Consider the following 17,334-nt stretch of genomic DNA (forward strand, 5'->3'; position numbering starts at 1 on the left):
CTTGTTCCTTCCTTTTATTTCCCTTATTACTTTCCGTACCTATTATATTTTGTATCATGTACAGACATCTCCCTTTGATTTCATTATCCCACTGCTGCTGGCATTTTCCCATTATCTTCTCCCACAATAGACTCTTCCCTTATGCTTTTGATCATTTCATTTAGACCTCAACATGTGTGTGTTTATTTATTATTTTATTTATTATTTTTTGCTTCTTTTGCTAGTCTGTCTACTTTCTCGTGTCCCCGGATGCTCACATGTGCTGGTACCCATGTAAATGTTATGCTTCTCGCTTACCTGCTTATTCTTGAGTTTGTAAATAAAATCTCCTAAAGTAATTCCTGATGGTTTCTCGTTCCACCAGACTTTATACTCATAATACTGGATATCATTGATACTGGACTCATTGATACTGATTGATACTACAATCAATCAACTGATTGGACTCATCGATACTGGATCACTACATATTAAAACAGTGTCACAACTGGTTTGTTTGATCCATTCTAATGCTATTAATATAGCATATAACTTGACTGTATATACTTAAGCTGTCAGATGTTCTTTTGTTTACTCCCACATGATATCTAGGGACATATACCGCAGATCCCGTTGCCTCTGTTTGTAAATCCTTTCACCCATCTGTAAAGATTTGAATGCTATCTTTGTACATAATGTCCCTGTATCTATAATATTCACTGACTATATCTGTGCTTCTACTGCTGCCTTTAATTATTAGAAGCTCTGTGTCGACCTTCGGATTTTCCAGTGTCCGGATTGGTTTGTTAGTCCACACCACAGTACTAGCGAATTCTTTGTCATATATTTCCATTTCTTTTGCTATTAAATCTCCTGTCCAGCCAAAACTTTCCTTTTTCCTCTTCTCTTTCTCCCAACAGTCTTGTAGCACATTTTTCATTGGACGGTTTTCTCCATGCCCTCTTATATGAATCCAATAGTTGCCTGTCAATTGTTTCCCCTCGTAACCATAATGGCATTTCATCTGCTTCCACCTGAAGTGCCACATACCGGGGAAGTTCTAACTGCCCCAGACATATTCTTAAAGCACACGCCTGCACAATATCTAATTCAGTTAGCACAGATTTTTGCTGCTGATCCATACACAGTACACCCATAGTCTAATTTTGACCTTATTAGTGCAATATAAATATATTTCAGAGCTGTAAAACGTGCTCCCCCTTCCAATCCTGCAAGACACCTCCTTTACATTAAGCACTTTTTTTTTTTTTGCATTTATTAACTATGTACTTTATGTTTCCTCCATCTTAGTTTTGTGTCAAAGTATACTCCCAAGAATCTAAAACACACTACTTTCTCCAATGTGGTCCCATACATTTCCACCTTGCATTGCTTACCCTTGTTTTTATTACATTTTTTTATTTCATTGCTTTTGTTTTTTTCAACTGAGAACTTAAATCCCCATTTTGTTCCCCACTCTTCAACTTGATTAATTCCCTCTTGTAATATTTTTTATTTAGAAATTCACCATTTCCTTATTTTTTTCACATGGTTCCATCAGACAGCTGTGACTCACTCTGACGCATGCGCAGATATAGCGAACTGCCCTGCACGCTAGTGACATCTGGTGGCCCAAAGTATGAATTGCAACGGGATGCAATGCTGAAGGTTTTTGTTTGTTTACAGATGACGTCACGTGATCGCGACAGAACGAGCCGAACCGAGTCGAGCCGAAGGGCGAATCCTGCTTTGCTCAAGACTTGGTTTATTATTTATTTATTTATTTGCTCAATCTAAACACCCACAGCGAGCATTTATTTACATTTACATAACATTTCAATGCAGATACGCTTTAAAACGATTAAAAAAGTCAGTCACATACGATTTTATAAATGGGTAGACCCAGATTTCCTCATAGACTTTGCCCTGGCTCACAATCGAGTTTAGACCCTACTAATATGGCAGACATGTTGACGTCTCGGACAAGCTAGCAGCGTCGACTAATACAACGTCTACCTTCTTGGCTTTTTTTAAAGCGGTATAAGTACCTGGTACTTTAGCTCGCGTGTATTTAAAAGCTATTCATTTATTAATTTATTTTTTTTTTTAGCTTAGTGAGCTCTTCTAATGTTAGTACAGTATTATAGTTTCGTTTTTTTGTGAATTAAGTCGTTCAATAAAGTTTGATGGTTCAAAGCAAAGATGGCCGCTGCCATGTAATACAGTGATGTCTACCTTTTAATTCAGGGTCAGTAACGTCAGGGTATTTTAATGATAAATTTACAAGATGGTTTTATTTGGTGCTATGAAAGAATGGCAATGTTGCTTTTTGAAGGGATGATGATGATGATGATATTGTGACTTACGGTGATAAGATAAATGAAGCATGCCGATATCGCGGTGGATTTACAAATGTGCACGCGATAAGGGGAAATAATATTGATATTTATAAAGTTTTGATACTCGTGGTTAAACACTGTTAATTCATAAGGATATACAAAGAGCAATATGTTATGTAACATAAAAAATCACAGGTCAATGATCACCTAAACAAGTAACTCTACATAAGTGAACACACACACACACACACACACACACACACACACACACACACACACTCAGGGGAAAGAGTTAAGTGTTTCTGGATCTTCTTCTGGACGTTCAAGCTGCATCTCTTGCCCTATTCTCATTACTGCACCTCTGCTCCAGGTCTGCTGAGCGATCGATAACTTCAGGATGAGCCGCTCCACCAATCTCCTGCAGCAGATGACCATCTTCGTCACCGTGGTTACCGGTGGAGGCTGCGGGATGATGTACTACCTCATGCAGAGTGAGTGGTCAAAAAGCCACTTTCCCACAATGTCAGGACGAGTTTCTACTCATTGTTATTGTAGAAATGTGATGGGCTGATTGTTTAGCGCCCTTTTATTTGTGTGTGGAAGGAGTCTCCAGTTTCAGCGCTTTGTAACATCAAAAGGTAAGTTCTCAGAGTTGCTGGCTGCTTTTTGGGGAATCCCTCGTGACCTTCTGAAGGGCCGGTGCACCGTGACGATACGTTATCAGCTGAAGTTTGTTAGATAACTGACTTAACGGAAGTAGAACCTTCTCAGAAGGCACTATGAGCAAATAAAATGCTCGGTGAAGCTGTTAATAGAGAAAACATGCCCGTTGTTTTTGTTTCTAACAGGTTGTTTTGAATGTTTCTTACCTTTGATTTGGGTTTATGGATTTTGCATCCAGGTAGCTAATGCGCACAATGGCTAATTGGTTGGGGATTCAGATCCCTGCCTCTGCCACTTGTTCACCGAGCTTGCATGTTCTCCTTGTGCTTCAGGGGTTTCCTCTGGTTTTCCAGTTTCCTCCCCCAGTCTAAAAAACATGCGCTGTAAGCTGATTGGCCTTTCCAAATTGTCTGTAGTGTGTGAACTCGTGCAATTGTGCCCTGTGATGGGTTGGCACTCTGTCCAGGGCTTTCACCCCAACTTGTGCTCCAGGCTCCCCATGATGCTGTATAGGATAAGTGGTATGGAAAATGGATGGATGCCTGAAGGAAGGAAATAATAAATAACTTAATGTTATCTAAAAAAAAAAAGATCCCTTCTGTTTTTGTCTAGAAAACTTCGCCAAATCCGAGTACTATCGCTTGGCAGTCGAGCAGCTGAATCATCACTCCACGGCCATGGCCAATCTGGGAGCTCCTCCGTTAAAGATCCACAACATCCATCTCACTGATCGGTATAACCGCATCGACCACACCGTCGCCCAGGTCAGTCTTTTTTTTTTCCTCTCTTCTTTTCTTCTTCTCTGTTTCGGACCGGAGTTGTGATCTGTTTCCAGGAATAAACAAGGTGCAGTTGATGATAAAATTAATGGAAGGAGTCTCTAGTGTAACTGCAACTTTAAGCTTTCTGACATGGGAAAGTCTTCAGGACGGACTAGTTTCTCACTAACAAGCTGTACTTTCTGACTTATTAACTTGAAAGATGGAACACAAGGTTGGTGAGGGAACGACTGGAAAACAGATAGTACTACGTGTCATTGTTGGAGCAATAAAAACATTGTAGTTGTTGGAAAAATTGCTGTGGTGTACAAGGTCCTTCTACACAACACCACCCCGTCATTGATTATATTTCTTATAACATCATGCCCCTGGCTCAGTGGTTAAAGTCTCTGGGTTACTGATCAGAAGGTCAGGAGTTCAAACCCCAACATTGCCAAGCTACCACTGTTGGGCCTTTGGGCAAGGCCCTTCACCCTCAATTGACTTACATTTTATAAATGAGATAAATGTAAGTGCTCTGTATAAGGGTGTCTGCCAAAATGCCATAAATGTATTGAATTTAAAAGACCACTAGTGTTAACATTTTGTGTTGAATTTTTTTTTTTTTTTAGCTCAAAATCCCCGTTACTGGAATGAAGACAGGAGGCTACCTGTACACCACATCCAATAGAGACGCTATTATGAACAGGTACGCTGCTTCTACTGTTTGGTTCTATGTCCTTAAATAAAATAACAAAGAATGAATCCCACACCACTGCTGCAATATGACGACTCATGATAGCTTGTTTATATAGTGCGTCCCCCACGATACATACAAAGTCAGTCAAGTAGACACAACATGTAGGAAAAACAAACCGACAGAGGGTTCATAAGTCATAACAAGTGCCAGAATAAGAAAAAAGTAATCAGATATATTGACAAACTCTAGGTTATAAGATGACAAAATAACATTCATACGTTTCTGAACAGCCTCCGTTAGTAAATAAGTGTAAATATGCAGCATGCTACGTAAGGAATAGAACTTGACCAGGTTGTGAGAAAATAATCAGCGACCCCAAAGTTGATTTTGTTTTCCTATAACCAACATCCCTAAGTGTTTTATTCCTCTTGTGCAACAACAAACGACACATTATGCCTTTTTATCTGTTTTTAGCCCCATTTAATGTTTTGACACTGGAGACTCCTTAGACAAAAAGACACTACATAAACGTCTTCTCATGGAAAAAAAATTGTGCTGTAATCTAGTCTATGTTTTTATTAGCCATGGATTATTCTGCAATCGAAGTCGTTTCTCCTCAGTTCACGTCTAGATTTTTACATTTTGGAATATTTAAACACGCATAAAACAGGTGGACCGTACTGAAATAGTAGTAGAGTACAGTTCAGTGTAAAAGTTTGTACACCCTCAGGACAGATCCAGTTCATACCAAGACGTGTAGTATGTTGGGTTTCTCAGACATTCCTTCAATATTGCAGGAAATATTGCAGACACGCTCGGTGTGCAACATATCGAGTTAAACTGCCTCCATTTGCCTTGTGTTTTGACCTGTTCTCTCACTGCAGACTATACCCGCACTTCATGTTTAACATCTTGAAATTTACATTCCATTTCCATTCCCCCTCTCCCCCCAGTCAAACTTTTGGGATGCAAACATTTCCCTCTCTGACTGTAGGTAAATTCTCAGGTAGGTACTTCAAGCAGCAGGGCAAAAAAACAAACCACGATGTACACTTAGGCCCATAATGTCCAAAAAAACACTGGGTTGATAGGTGTACTTGAAACATTGGAAATATGCGTATGTATTCTGTCACTTTCCACGCTGTGGGGGTGTCTGCTTTCATCAAATTCCTTGTTATTGGTCCTTGCTGGAAAAACCCCCCCCACCCAAACAATAGAAATAATCACAGAAATTATAATGGTTTCCATTACAAATACCATTACAAAGCTTCAGCTAACTGTTAAAACCATTACTGGTCCTTAATGGTATCCACTAGACATAATATGCCACCAATAGAAGCAAGTCAACAAGTGATTAGTTGAGACCTATGGGGACCATTACAGTTTCTATTAAAACCAATACAGTTTCCATTAAAACCATTACAAATTCAATACAAAAATACAGGTCTGTTTATTATACCTTTTAAACATCTGCACAGTTCTGTGCTCAGACTGCACCCTGCCTCGTTAATTACCTGTTTTATAGAACTGCATGGATCGTTCGCTCTTTGTTTCCTGGAACGTTCTCTGTTCTCCGCAGGTGGCAGCTCCAGCGAGTGGCTTTGCAGCTGAAGACCGGCGAGACCATCGAGATTTTTCCCAGAGCAGAATCTGAGTAGCTTTATATGTGTATATAGCTTTATAATGTGCCGAACTGTTGATTAAAAATCTGTATAAGAGTAGCCAAAATAGATAAGCGATGTTACGAGTATTTCGAAAAACAGTATTTCTTTAAAAAAAAAAATGAAAACACTGTGATGGACAAATGATTCCAATAAAACAAAACAAAACCAAGGAAATACTGCATATTAAAGCGCTTCATTGTAAACGATGCAAAGTGTTTGCAAAGGACTGGATGTTTTTGTGACTGACCCTAAAAATTCAAGAAGCTTAAAATTCAATGCACCTTCTTCCCTTTTTTTTCTTTTCTTTTTTTCTTCTGACTGATTTCAAATGCTTTTAAATTTTATTTGCTGTATTAGATATTTTGTTGATAAAGATATCTTTGTAATTCTAATGCCATCTTGGTTCTCCTCCATGTCAAGCAATGGTCTTGTGTTTTATTTATTTATTTATTATAGTAGAATAAGTACATTTTGTCCATCGCACATTGTCTAAGAGCACCTTTACAGATGCCACGAATCAAGGCTAACTCTAAGGTGTAATCTTGCAATATGAATGTATGTATATGTATATAAATACAAGCCAATGGTTTATGGTTGCAAAAGGAAAGCCCGTAAAATGAAATACACTTCATTCAACTGCTTGCATGTTTTGTTCGTGATCATCGCATCCCTTTAGTGCTGTCTGACGAATGTTCCACTAGAGGATGCCGTTGGTCAGAAAAGTAAAGCGTGCTTCTCTTGTGTATCCCCATCAAAATACGCACACACAAGTGCCTTAGTCCTTCGACATGGAATGAGAGCGGTATACGTAAAACAACGTGTATTTAATGTGGTTCCGCACAGTTGGACAAATCGTAACAGGACGCTTGTATAATCGCATACAGAGGCAAAAATTCTCAATAACAAATAAGTTAACATTCGTTTGGTTGAGAACAAAGTGTGAGATGCGCACTCTTTCAGTGCGCTCTTTACCATATTCAAAGTGTTTCTCCTTCTCGTCCTGTGTGTGTTTTTCTTTGTCTTCTGCATTTTGCTTATAACCAAGTGCCTCCAGTAGTTTCACTCGCTATACAAAAGCATCTGAGAGAGTCAGAAATTTCATTGAGTCTTAGCTTCGAGTTAAAATTATATTTCAGTTATTTCCTTTTCACTCGAGATCTCAGACAATGAAAAGAGGAACCCTAAAGCGTTAGTAAAATTACATGGCTTAATAATAAAAAAAAAAAAACTACTGCAAAGTATTACTTGGTTGATGTTTGTTATTTAATACTGTATTATATGAAGCAATTTCTGTCAATTTCCCCTTTTTTTTTTGTATATTAGAAAAAAAAACATTGTATTTTTTTTTTTGGATGTTTATATTTATACTTAACCTTGTGGAATGTCATTAAAAGAAGTTGGTTCCTCTTATCATGTAGATAAGCTGCTATAAACAGTTTTTCTTTCAACAGCTTCTCGTTTTATTCTCTCTCGTCGACCTGTTCAGCTTGCCACATACCACTTGCACCACATGGATGATCCTTGTCATTTATTGTCTCGTAATTAAATAACATTTGACTTCATTCGTCCGCTCCAGTATGCATGGCACGTTATCATCCCTAGTGGTTATGAATAGTGGTTTCATTTAATTTTGTTTGCATAATTTATTATTATTATTATTATTCGCCAGTTTGCCACCATGGTTACTGTGCTGGCATAAATGCTTAGAAAGCATTACTTAGTAACAACTGACGAATCTGAATTATTGGATGCTTCATCCAATATTTCCATATGCCTAGTATGCAATATTCAGCAACCTTTGGCGAAACCTTTGCCTCAGTAAACCGTTCCAAGTGAGGAGTGACTGGGAGTTACCGGGGTGTTTGTTAGCACTGTGTACAAATTAACCTTGTTAGTGCTTGAGCTAGATATAATAATGTCTAATGAGCATTATTTAACTTCTCTTCAGGACCAGAAGTTGAGTTATCCAGCTCTATGTCTAGCTTTGATTTCTGTTCAAAGTGCAGAGGCTTTGTAGCACGAAGTAAGCCTACAACCAAAGACAAGTCCAAGAAATAATGAGCAGCAATAAGGGTCAGAATTGCACTTTTGGTTCTTTTCAGTACCTCTCCGCCAATTATCCTCCATAGAAACGAGTGGATTCCCGGATCTTGGATATAAGAGTAACCCGTGCTTTTAAAAAAAAAAATTCTTATTTTTTTTAAAAAAAAGGATAATTTCGTATGTCTCACTAATTAACCATTAGACTGAGAGGTTTAATCAGATGCATGTTGGATGTTTCTGTTCAGAAACTTAACATATTTTCCATATTTGTAAAGAGAACTCATCTTTTGTCTTTTGGCAAGCAAAGCAAACGAAAGGCGATATGAAACAACGCCTTTGTATATTTGCATTGTCCACAGCTGTATATAATTTCTTAAAATTTCACTAAGCCAGCGGTATTCCACCGGGAGTTTGGTAAGTCAAAGTGTACATATATTTTTGGAAGGAGTGTCCAAAATGGAAACGTAGCTATAAACATACAGTGTTGAATTGCAGTAGTCTAAGAGGAATAAAACACTATGGAATGGGCTTTTAGTGGAAAATGATCAACTTCTATTAGATTTCTATTAGGATCCATAATAATGCTCAAGGCTGTAAGGGACTATCATGGTGTTTGGACAAAATTCTCTTTTACCACAAAGAGTAAGTATGAATAGGAGTGTCTACGCATGGGTGTTTCTATGAAACTGTACTCACATTTGGGAAAATTCCTTGGAAGCCACTTCATTTCTAGCCAGCTTCCTCGTTTGGCCACAAAACTGTAAGGTCAACAGGGTGGACCTGGCTGTCAATCAAGCTCCCAGAAAACTAACGACAAATGCTTGGAAACTGCACTTGATGTCAGTTGACCACCAGGTTCACCTGGGATATAACCAAGATCTGCTTCTAACATGTAGGACGTGCTTCTTTAATAAAGGTGAGCTGATCAGAATGTCATCTTTATAGCTAATCAATCACTGTTCCAAATATCTCACACTACCGCGTTAAAGATAAAGGTGCGTTTATCAGACCGTACAGCATCACTAGGTACTCGGAATGTCTTCTACTGTAGATACGTCCAATGTTCGATTGGTCTCCTTTGTAAAACTGAGACTGTTTTGTTCTGTCAGATCTCTGCAGTTAAAGGGCCATCAGTCAACAACATTTACATTTATTCATTTATCCTCCATAATCAGCAGTGCAAGGTCATTGAAATGTGGAGGCCTTATCTGTGAGTTTTCCCAAAGCCCTGGAGTTGTTTTGCTCTGAAGTGAAGATTTGCTCATTACCCAAGGAGAAAATCACAGGAATGAACCATTGTTTATTCATTAAGGCTTAAGCTTAAGCTGTCAATGCATCTTTGGGCCGGATGCATGTGATAAAGGTAGTCCTTGTTGTAACCTCTGCTTGTCTTTCTTTAACGTCATACCCTTTAATTTGCATAGGCCGACATCGATTTACATTTACATTTACATTTACATATTTGGCATTCATACATTATTTGGCAGACGCTTTTATCCAAAGTGACTTACAAGTCGGGCAGAATCTAATTCCATCTTTAATTATGTAAGAAGTATGTATCCATTAGCTAACCTGAAACAAAGTGCAAGGAGCAACAACTGGCAAACAAATGGTTAGATCAAGTGCAAGTACACAGGACTGCTACAAACACTGGTCACCAGCCTTTTACCCACACACACGTCAGTGTTGTTCCATTCAGCTCTAGCGGCCTCCCACATGCCAGCAAGAAACTGGCGTAGGTGTATTACCATGAGGTGGGGGCTAAATTTAAATGCTCTGCAAAATATTTGTGGTAAGAAGGCCCAATTTATTTTGCCCTGGAATGTAATAAAGCAGAGAAGATTTGGACTAAATAGTAATAAACACTTATGTTAACGCTTTTTATGTTAAAGATTTTTGTCAAATGATTATGAATTGATGCACAATCTACTCTTGAGAGGTCACATTTTAATCCTTTAAATGTAAGTACAAGTAAAGGCTCGCTCCATCTAATACCTTGTTATCTCAGTGTACATACTCTCTGTACTGGCATTTTCATTTAATACCATGATCGAGTCATGGATGCTTACTAAAGACTCATTTTACATAAGAAGGATACTTCATCCAGTAGCGGTTAATTCAAAGCAACAGTTTACAGTCAAGTGTAAAAATTTGCATGCACAAAGGACAAAGTGAAGCAGACAAATTATTTTTTTTATACCAACAACAGCGTGTTAGCTTTCACAGACCTTCACATTTAATATCACAAGTAATGTACATGCCCGAAGAGTATATTAAGATCTTTAATAATGAAAACGAAGAATCAAAATGATATTCAACCGGTTCTGTTAGATGTCTTATACTGCCTTCATGGGGGATGTAAACTCCTGCACTCATCTCTAAACTTTGAAAGCCATGCCTTTTAAAAAATTTTTTTTTAAAGGGTGCTGTTTCTTCTATCTGTAGTGTTAGCCTGTTACACCACTTCAGCCAGCTGTTCTTAGGTATCTTAATCTTTTCCAACTAAAAAACACTGAGATTCACTGGAATTTCCAACCTGGAACCAGGTTTGTTTAGCAGTTCTAGCTTATATGATATTCATCAAACAACAGACCAGAGAATGATGAGATTACTGAATAAGGAAATTGGAAATACAACTGTAAAAAAACATTCAGGCATGTTTTATAATCTCTCCTGTCTTTACAAGGACTAGGAGGAAACAAGTGAAACTCCACAAATGTGCATTTTCTGCACTTCTACATTAGTACAGTAGTGCGTACCTTGTTATCAGATTTAACCTGTCATGGATTCCCTTTTTGTGTCACGCTTCCAATGATGACAGACGTCACATTCTCTTGTCTGTTTTGGTTCTGCATTGGTTCCTTGCCCTATTGTGTTAGTTTGTTCTGTGTTTAGTCCTTGATTAGTTTGTTTATTTATACCTAGTTGGGTCTTCGCAAAGTCTTAGCACACTTTTTGTCTAAGCTATGTTTCCCAAGTGCCGTGATTCATGGTGTCTTGATTTTTGACTCTCGTGTGTTCTCCTGATTATGATTTGTTGGATTTGCTGTCAGAGTTTTTGCACCTCTGTCCTCTTTCATCTTCTCGCATGTTACAGAACCAGCCTGAAACTTTTAAATGAATTAATGATAAGTGAAGGAATTCATATGATGCCACTGTACAAGCAAATGAGAAACAGCCCTGTGGCATTTTGACATAATAGCTAGTAATGGGTAAGGTTGAGAACCAAGATTTCCACTAGTGAATGAATAACGTTTTGCCTGAACTGAGTTTCCTAAAACCATATAGTGCAAAAAGTCTATAATATTGCCTACAGCTAGTTGATCTATCCTGGCCAAACTGACCTTAAGTCTCTGTTAGCTCTGTTAGCTATGATTTGGATAGCTGCCATGTACTTAAAAGATTATTTAATGGGAATACAGTCTGTTAATCAGCCATGATTAGAAATTAAACTGTTCAAACAGAGAGAATTGTTATGGAGTTTGATAAGTGGGTTTTTCTGTTGATAAAATTGTATTAGTTAACCATAGTGTCTATGGTTCTAATTTCGTAAGCCTTGCTAGTCATGTTTTGTCAATAAACACGGCCATGAACCAGAAGCAGTTAATTTGACTGATATGACAGAAGTGAATGTGGAAACCCAGTCAGATTGCATCTTAGATGCTGCACTCGTGGCCAAAAAAGCATGCAAAGATAAACCACCCACGGGCCTGCTGAGCACCTGAGGCTGTGACCTTGAGGCTGATACCTTTCTAGACAATGATTTTAGTGTTTTAGTCTCAAGTGAAATTTGTGTTTGTGCATGTCTGAGATGTTTGAGGTCATCCAAGATAACCACAGTATTCATCCTGAAAGTATGATGACTGTGTGACTAACATTCAGACAAAAGAATGATCCAGAACTGAAAGTTCGCACGTAAATTTGAGGTGTCATTGCTTCCCGGTAACTTCCGTTTGCCTTTTTAAAAAAAAAAAATTGGTGTAACTTCATCAACAGGTTCTTTCAGCAATCAAACCTCAATGATTCTTGAGCTGAATTAGAGCCTGGAACGTGCCATTTTTCAAAATTACCGCAGATTTGGGCCGAGATGTGTCATTTGACGTTATCACAACGCTCATTTAGCCAAAGCCCTCTTCGATTCTCGTGCGTCGAACATGAGAACAGCTAAAAGGCCTCATTTACCAACCACCATCACTGTCAAAGACCATGCAAAACAATTTTGTGCAATTGCAATTTTGCCAATTCAAGTAGTTTTCTTCAAAAAAAAAAAAACTCCACGTCGCATCACAAATTTTGAACAAAGCCGCAGCAAAATCAAGCATTTTTGGCTGCAACAATCACAAAAAAAAAAATGTAACGATGGGGTGGTGTGATATGTCTCTAGTTACTGTTAAAACTGCAAAGTTGATTATTTTACTTCACTTAATTAATTAAAGGATGACGACATGGTACATTTTATTCATTTATAGTAATATTTAATGTTGTGGAATGTCCATAGAACAAGTTATTTCCTTGTTCCATGGACATAATCACAATGTCACAATGTGACATTCACAATCATGTGAAATGATTGACGTAGAAACAGTCGTTCCCTCACTTTTCTCTCTCTTGGAGTTAAAAATGCATCTTCTCATGTCACTAAGAAACCGCAAAATGCAAACTCCACTGTCTTGAAGACTTTCCCTTGAATTTTCCAAAGCACGAACATTTAAGATTCCTTGCAAAAATGTTAAATAAACGTCTCCTCACTGGGAGTTTCACAATATCAATGATTTATATGTTTTTCTTTGCTAAACAACATGCTGTTAAATTTGCTTATTATTAGTCTTAGGTTCTGTGGAGGTGCAGTTACAGAACATTTTTAATCAAAACCTTTTGACCAATCGTAATTGAGAATTCAACACTGCTGTGGTATAAAACAAGTTAAGAACTTTTTATTGTCTCTTTGCTCTTCAAGTTGGTTTTTAGAGACAGTGCTTGCGAGTTCCACTGCGCTTGAATGATGTTTTTCCATGGAACCATTCAGATTCTGATGAAAGATTATATTACCATAACTGCTATGAATACATGTTTTTGTTTACATTTTGACACTTTGAGATTATATCACCATGATTATGTACCCCTATCAAAGCTTTGCCTGTGTTTGTGCACTATATAATCTATATAAAAGACAAAGAAGGAGTGGTAGCATTTGATTCTCTGAGAGTCAATAAATTTTGCAAATAGCTCCCATTTATTGTTTCTCCTATACTGTATCTACGCCATCATCTACCCATTTTGTTACAGTCAAATCTGTTATTTGGAGCAAGTGCATGAGAGTGAAATGTTTAAGGTCCTCATGCTCTATCTTTTAAATGCATAATAGACAAAACAAGCCACATGAGATCATAACAGGAACCCTTTTCACCAAAAGATGGCCTGTTTTAGGTCATAATCCATTCGCATTCTGGAAAAGCCCAGTCTTTGTAGCCCTACACAGAAGTGACATGATTATAGAGTGCTATAAATGCTAAGATCATTTAATGTTCTGAAGTTTTTGAGTTCTCCTGCATATCTACAAACATGGTGCAAATGTTCAGTTGTTCCCATGACTCTGAATAAGTGGAAATAAAATTCTACTACAGATTCTAAATAAATTTTGTTATCATAAACGACTACATCAGTGTTTATCTATCCTACAGCCCCAAGATAAAAGTTTAGATCTTGTTAATATTTCAGGTGAAGACTGCTTGATGTTTAAGTCCACACTTTTCAATGATAAAAATGGTGCTGTTTTATCAGATTATCAAAAATGCCCTCGGAACCTAAATACAGAACACGTCATTCATGTCACAAAACCTTTCTTTATGTTTTAGTTCCTGTATGCAGCTTGATGTACCTCTGGTTTTACCTTGAAATCTTTTAATTCCCTTAAACATAAGGAACATGACCTGTGTAGGCGTTTTTGTTCACATGTTTAATTTACCCCATAGTTGCCATCACCTGACTGAAGCACATGATGACCAAGCTAACAGGGAAGTTGTGACTAAAACGCTCTTGTTATCCTGTGATGTGGTGTCAAACTTTCAGTTACTTGGTTAAGAAAATTTAGGGGATGTCCAAGATCTACAGTAGCATTTTTGGGTCATGCATTATCAGTGCAAAATCAAACTAGCAGCGAAAACGAATAATAAAAAAAAACAACGTACATAATAGCATTCGACAACTGAGGACAAGAATGTTTTTATTTGTATATATTCAATATGTCTTAGTATGAGTTAGAGAAGTCTTCATATATCTATATATTTATATATTGGGGAAATTCATCCAGTGAAATACCCAAATAAATGTCCATAATGGAATCATAATTTAAAACAATGAACTAAAATGTTTAAGCACTACAAAAAATTTACATCTTTTACACTAAATAATATCTTAAGCACTCTAAGTGGTTTACTGGATGTAGGCCATTTTGTTACGAGACAAGTCCTTTCACTTGTCCTTCTGTGGAGATTGAAATCCAACATTAACCAGTAAAAAAAAAAAGTGTCCATAATGGAGTCATAATTTAAAACAATGAACAAAAATATATGTATATACAATATATAAAAGTAATTCCTTTTAAAACATGTATCTATGTATATACACAAGTCATACCTTTTGCACCATTGATATAAGTTATTTCTACAATTCTATAAGGGAGCTACTGAATGTCACTGACCTGTCTTGTTTGCATGTACATGTGGAGTTTGACCTCCTTTCGACTGTCCTTTTGTCTGGAGATCCCAAAAACATTTTAAATTCCAGTACTAACTACTAATAAAAAAGGCAACTTAGTCCAATGAAGTACTGGTACATCTATCTAGAGCTGTGCCCATGCTTCTCTTTCAATTTTGGTAGAAAAGAAATCATTATCTCGCCACAATTATGCTGTCATGTGAAACATAAAACGTTGCTCAAAACATTAAAACGTTATCTGCTTGTTGTGTAGTTAAAGCCGGGTTTACACTGTTTGATTTTCTGCTTGTTTTTACTGACATGGACAAAATCACACATTGTTAAAGAGTTATAATCGGTGGACTTAGAATGGACAAGGTGATGTGAACACTAGTGGACCATTTAATTCCATTATAACCGAAGATGGCTGACCACAAAGTTCTGGCAGTGTCTGAAAGTTTTGATCGATCTCCATGTAAGTGTTGCTACGATGCTCATCTAAAAGTCACCATTAGGAGAATGTGGTCACTTTCTCCATGACCCAGATCACACTGATTGATGACATAAGCAGAACATAATAACTTTATCTTTATCATAAAAATCTCCCATGCGTTATCAAGTAATCTGTTATAGAATTTGGCCCAGATATTGCTCACATCATCATGTACTGTGCGACAAGTAATAAGATTGCTGAAATTTCACAGTGTACTCATTTATGATGCATTGTATCAGTGGAAGTGGTATACAAAGATAACCATGGGGACTTTCCTCATCTTACAAAAAGTACCAACTAACTCATGAACTTTGCCGTTGTAGTTCCTATGACAGTCCATTTAGCTTTTTGGGCATGTACCTCATCCACTTATGTAGTGTAGCAGAACAGCAAGGCAGCGGGGAAACAGATGTAGGTAGATGAGGCCAGTTCAATAGCAGAAGTGACCAATGTCAGAGTTCTGAGCATCCATATCAGTCCAGCTGTCCAAGCCCAGAGTCAAGGCCAACCCTTGCCATCGTCCTTTTCGAACTCTTCTGCCGTAGCCCTTAAAGAAGAGCCACCAGGTTATTCAGGTCTCTTTTCCCGAGCCGCATCCTTCACATCTTAATCCTTATGCGACTGATTCCAGAAGGGTTCTGTAGAAGTCAGAACGGAGGAACCTGGGGTACGAGTCCTTTTCCATAAGGCTAAAGACGATCTTCTGGGCCTCGTCAAAGCAATACCTCGTTGGGGTCTGCACGTTCTGTTTGATGTGCTCCCGGGTTTTGTGGTCAATGTTGATCTGTGGGACATTATGAAAAACAACATAAGTCATCTTTATTACAAAGACACTTGGCATACCGCTTTTCCAAACACTACATGGATTTTTAGCTTCATCAGTTAAATGGTTTTGCAATTATCTGTAGCTATTCAACATTCTTGAACATGGATAACATGAAGATAGCCACTTTATTTATTTATTCATTTATTTATTTATTTTTACCTCTTTTGGAGCTTCAGCCTGGATGTAGCGTTCGAATATCTTCTTGGCTCTGGAGCTTAGCCTAGAGGTGCACTTGATTTTCTTGAAGTCCTCACAGATCATCCAGAATTCAATGTTCTCATCACTGAACTCAGACTTGAGAAAGGCCTGGAAAGTTGTTTTACCAGCTGCAGGACACAAAAGCATAAGGGTCACTCATTTAGCATTTGTCTTATTTGTCTGCCTTCATGACTGTTTGTATCTCTACAACCACTGTGCGATGAAGGTATAATGATCTGCTCATAATTACTGCTAGACGACTATCCATCAAAGATGAAGGCATGGACATGCAATAATCATTTATTATAAAAGTTGTACTGTGCAGTTATGCTACTTACATTTTGATCTAAGAAGAGTTTCTAGAGATTGTGACCATTGCTGGCTCTCCACAGGTTTATGTCTGATTGGAAGGAAGAATATTAATACCACGTAAAATAAACAGCTGGTGTACACAGGCAAAATCTCATAAAAATAAAAAGCAAAAATTACACTCACTTCTCTGACATTTGGCTTCTCAGGATCTTGCGCTGAAGCCGCCACTTAAAGTCGTTCCTCCTGTAATGAGAAAAAGAGTTTCATGTATATGTTCATAGTTTTCATTAAACAAGACACCAAAAATATATAAATAATTAAACTCACTGAGATTGTGATGGCCTCTCTTCCTTGGTCATATTGTCCAGTTCGTTTGTGGTTCGTGGCAAGCTTGGCATTTTTCTCTCTGATGTTTTTTTAGCACTTGTGTGTTTGTGTTTAGCGCTACCGTTCGTTGGTTACAGCAGGATCTGAAAGTGAGATTCTACGCAACAGTTTTTATACATGACCAAGATTCGGCACGTCATCAACTCAGACGTGCCTAAACCACAGAAAGCAAGAGGAAGTTTGAACTGACGTTCGTTGGCTGCTCAGGACCTGGTGTATATGCTGCAAACTTTGTTTCTCTCTTTGACATGTACAGATGCAAATCCGCCAGTGGAA

At 37.8% G+C, this 17,334-nt stretch overlaps 2 protein-coding genes across 3 annotated transcripts; one reads left to right on the forward strand and one right to left on the reverse strand.

Moving 5' to 3' along the window:
* The first annotated feature begins 1,669 nt into the window (after positions 1-1,669).
* Positions 1,670-7,553, forward strand: LOC108267121 (cytochrome c oxidase assembly factor 1 homolog). 2 transcript variants are annotated; one of them, XM_017471086.3, is made up of 5 exons: positions 1,670-1,742; positions 2,689-2,809; positions 3,594-3,745; positions 4,372-4,448; positions 6,019-7,553. In XM_017471086.3, the coding sequence occupies exons 2-5, from the start codon at positions 2,716-2,718 to the stop codon at positions 6,095-6,097; spliced, it is 402 nt and encodes a 133-aa protein (XP_017326575.1). In that variant the 5' UTR covers positions 1,670-1,742; positions 2,689-2,715; the 3' UTR covers positions 6,098-7,553. The 2 variants fall into 2 exon arrangements, with proteins under 2 accessions (XP_017326575.1, XP_017326574.1); XM_017471085.3 differs by lacking the exon at positions 1,670-1,742 and adding an exon at positions 1,787-2,227.
* Positions 7,554-14,352: 6,799 nt separating this feature from the next.
* On the reverse strand, positions 14,353-17,160 carry rgs13 (regulator of G protein signaling 13). Its single transcript, XM_017473251.3, has 5 exons — positions 16,999-17,160; positions 16,855-16,914; positions 16,698-16,759; positions 16,321-16,487; positions 14,353-16,119 (listed from the first exon to the last, which is right to left on the reverse strand). Exons 1-5 carry the CDS (start codon positions 17,067-17,069, stop codon positions 15,949-15,951), a joined length of 531 nt encoding a protein of 176 aa, XP_017328740.1. The 5' UTR covers positions 17,070-17,160; the 3' UTR covers positions 14,353-15,948.
* Positions 17,161-17,334: the final 174 nt, after the last annotated feature.

Source organism: Ictalurus punctatus, chromosome 7 (genome assembly GCF_001660625.3).
Source record: "Ictalurus punctatus breed USDA103 chromosome 7, Coco_2.0, whole genome shotgun sequence".
Classification (NCBI taxonomy): domain Eukaryota; kingdom Metazoa; phylum Chordata; class Actinopteri; order Siluriformes; family Ictaluridae; genus Ictalurus; species Ictalurus punctatus.

Excerpts from the sequence above, each read along its gene's own strand:
- LOC108267121 (XM_017471086.3), top strand. The coding sequence starts at position 2,716 with ATGAGCCGCTCCACCAATCTCCTGCAGCAGATGACCATCTTCGTCACC. Across the intron at positions 3,746-4,371 it reads TCGACCACACCGTCGCCCAG|CTCAAAATCCCCGTTACTGG; the intron begins GTCAGTCTTTTT and ends TTTTTTTTTTAG. Across the intron at positions 4,449-6,018 it reads AGAGACGCTATTATGAACAG|GTGGCAGCTCCAGCGAGTGG; the intron begins GTACGCTGCTTC and ends TGTTCTCCGCAG.
- rgs13 (XM_017473251.3), bottom strand. The coding sequence starts at position 17,069 with ATGCCAAGCTTGCCACGAACCACAAACGAACTGGACAATATGACCAAG. Across the intron at positions 16,915-16,998 it reads GAGAGGCCATCACAATCTCA|GAGGAACGACTTTAAGTGGC; the intron begins GTGAGTTTAATT and ends TTCTCATTACAG. Across the intron at positions 16,488-16,697 it reads AACTCTTCTTAGATCAAAAT|CTGGTAAAACAACTTTCCAG; the intron begins GTAAGTAGCATA and ends TGTGTCCTGCAG.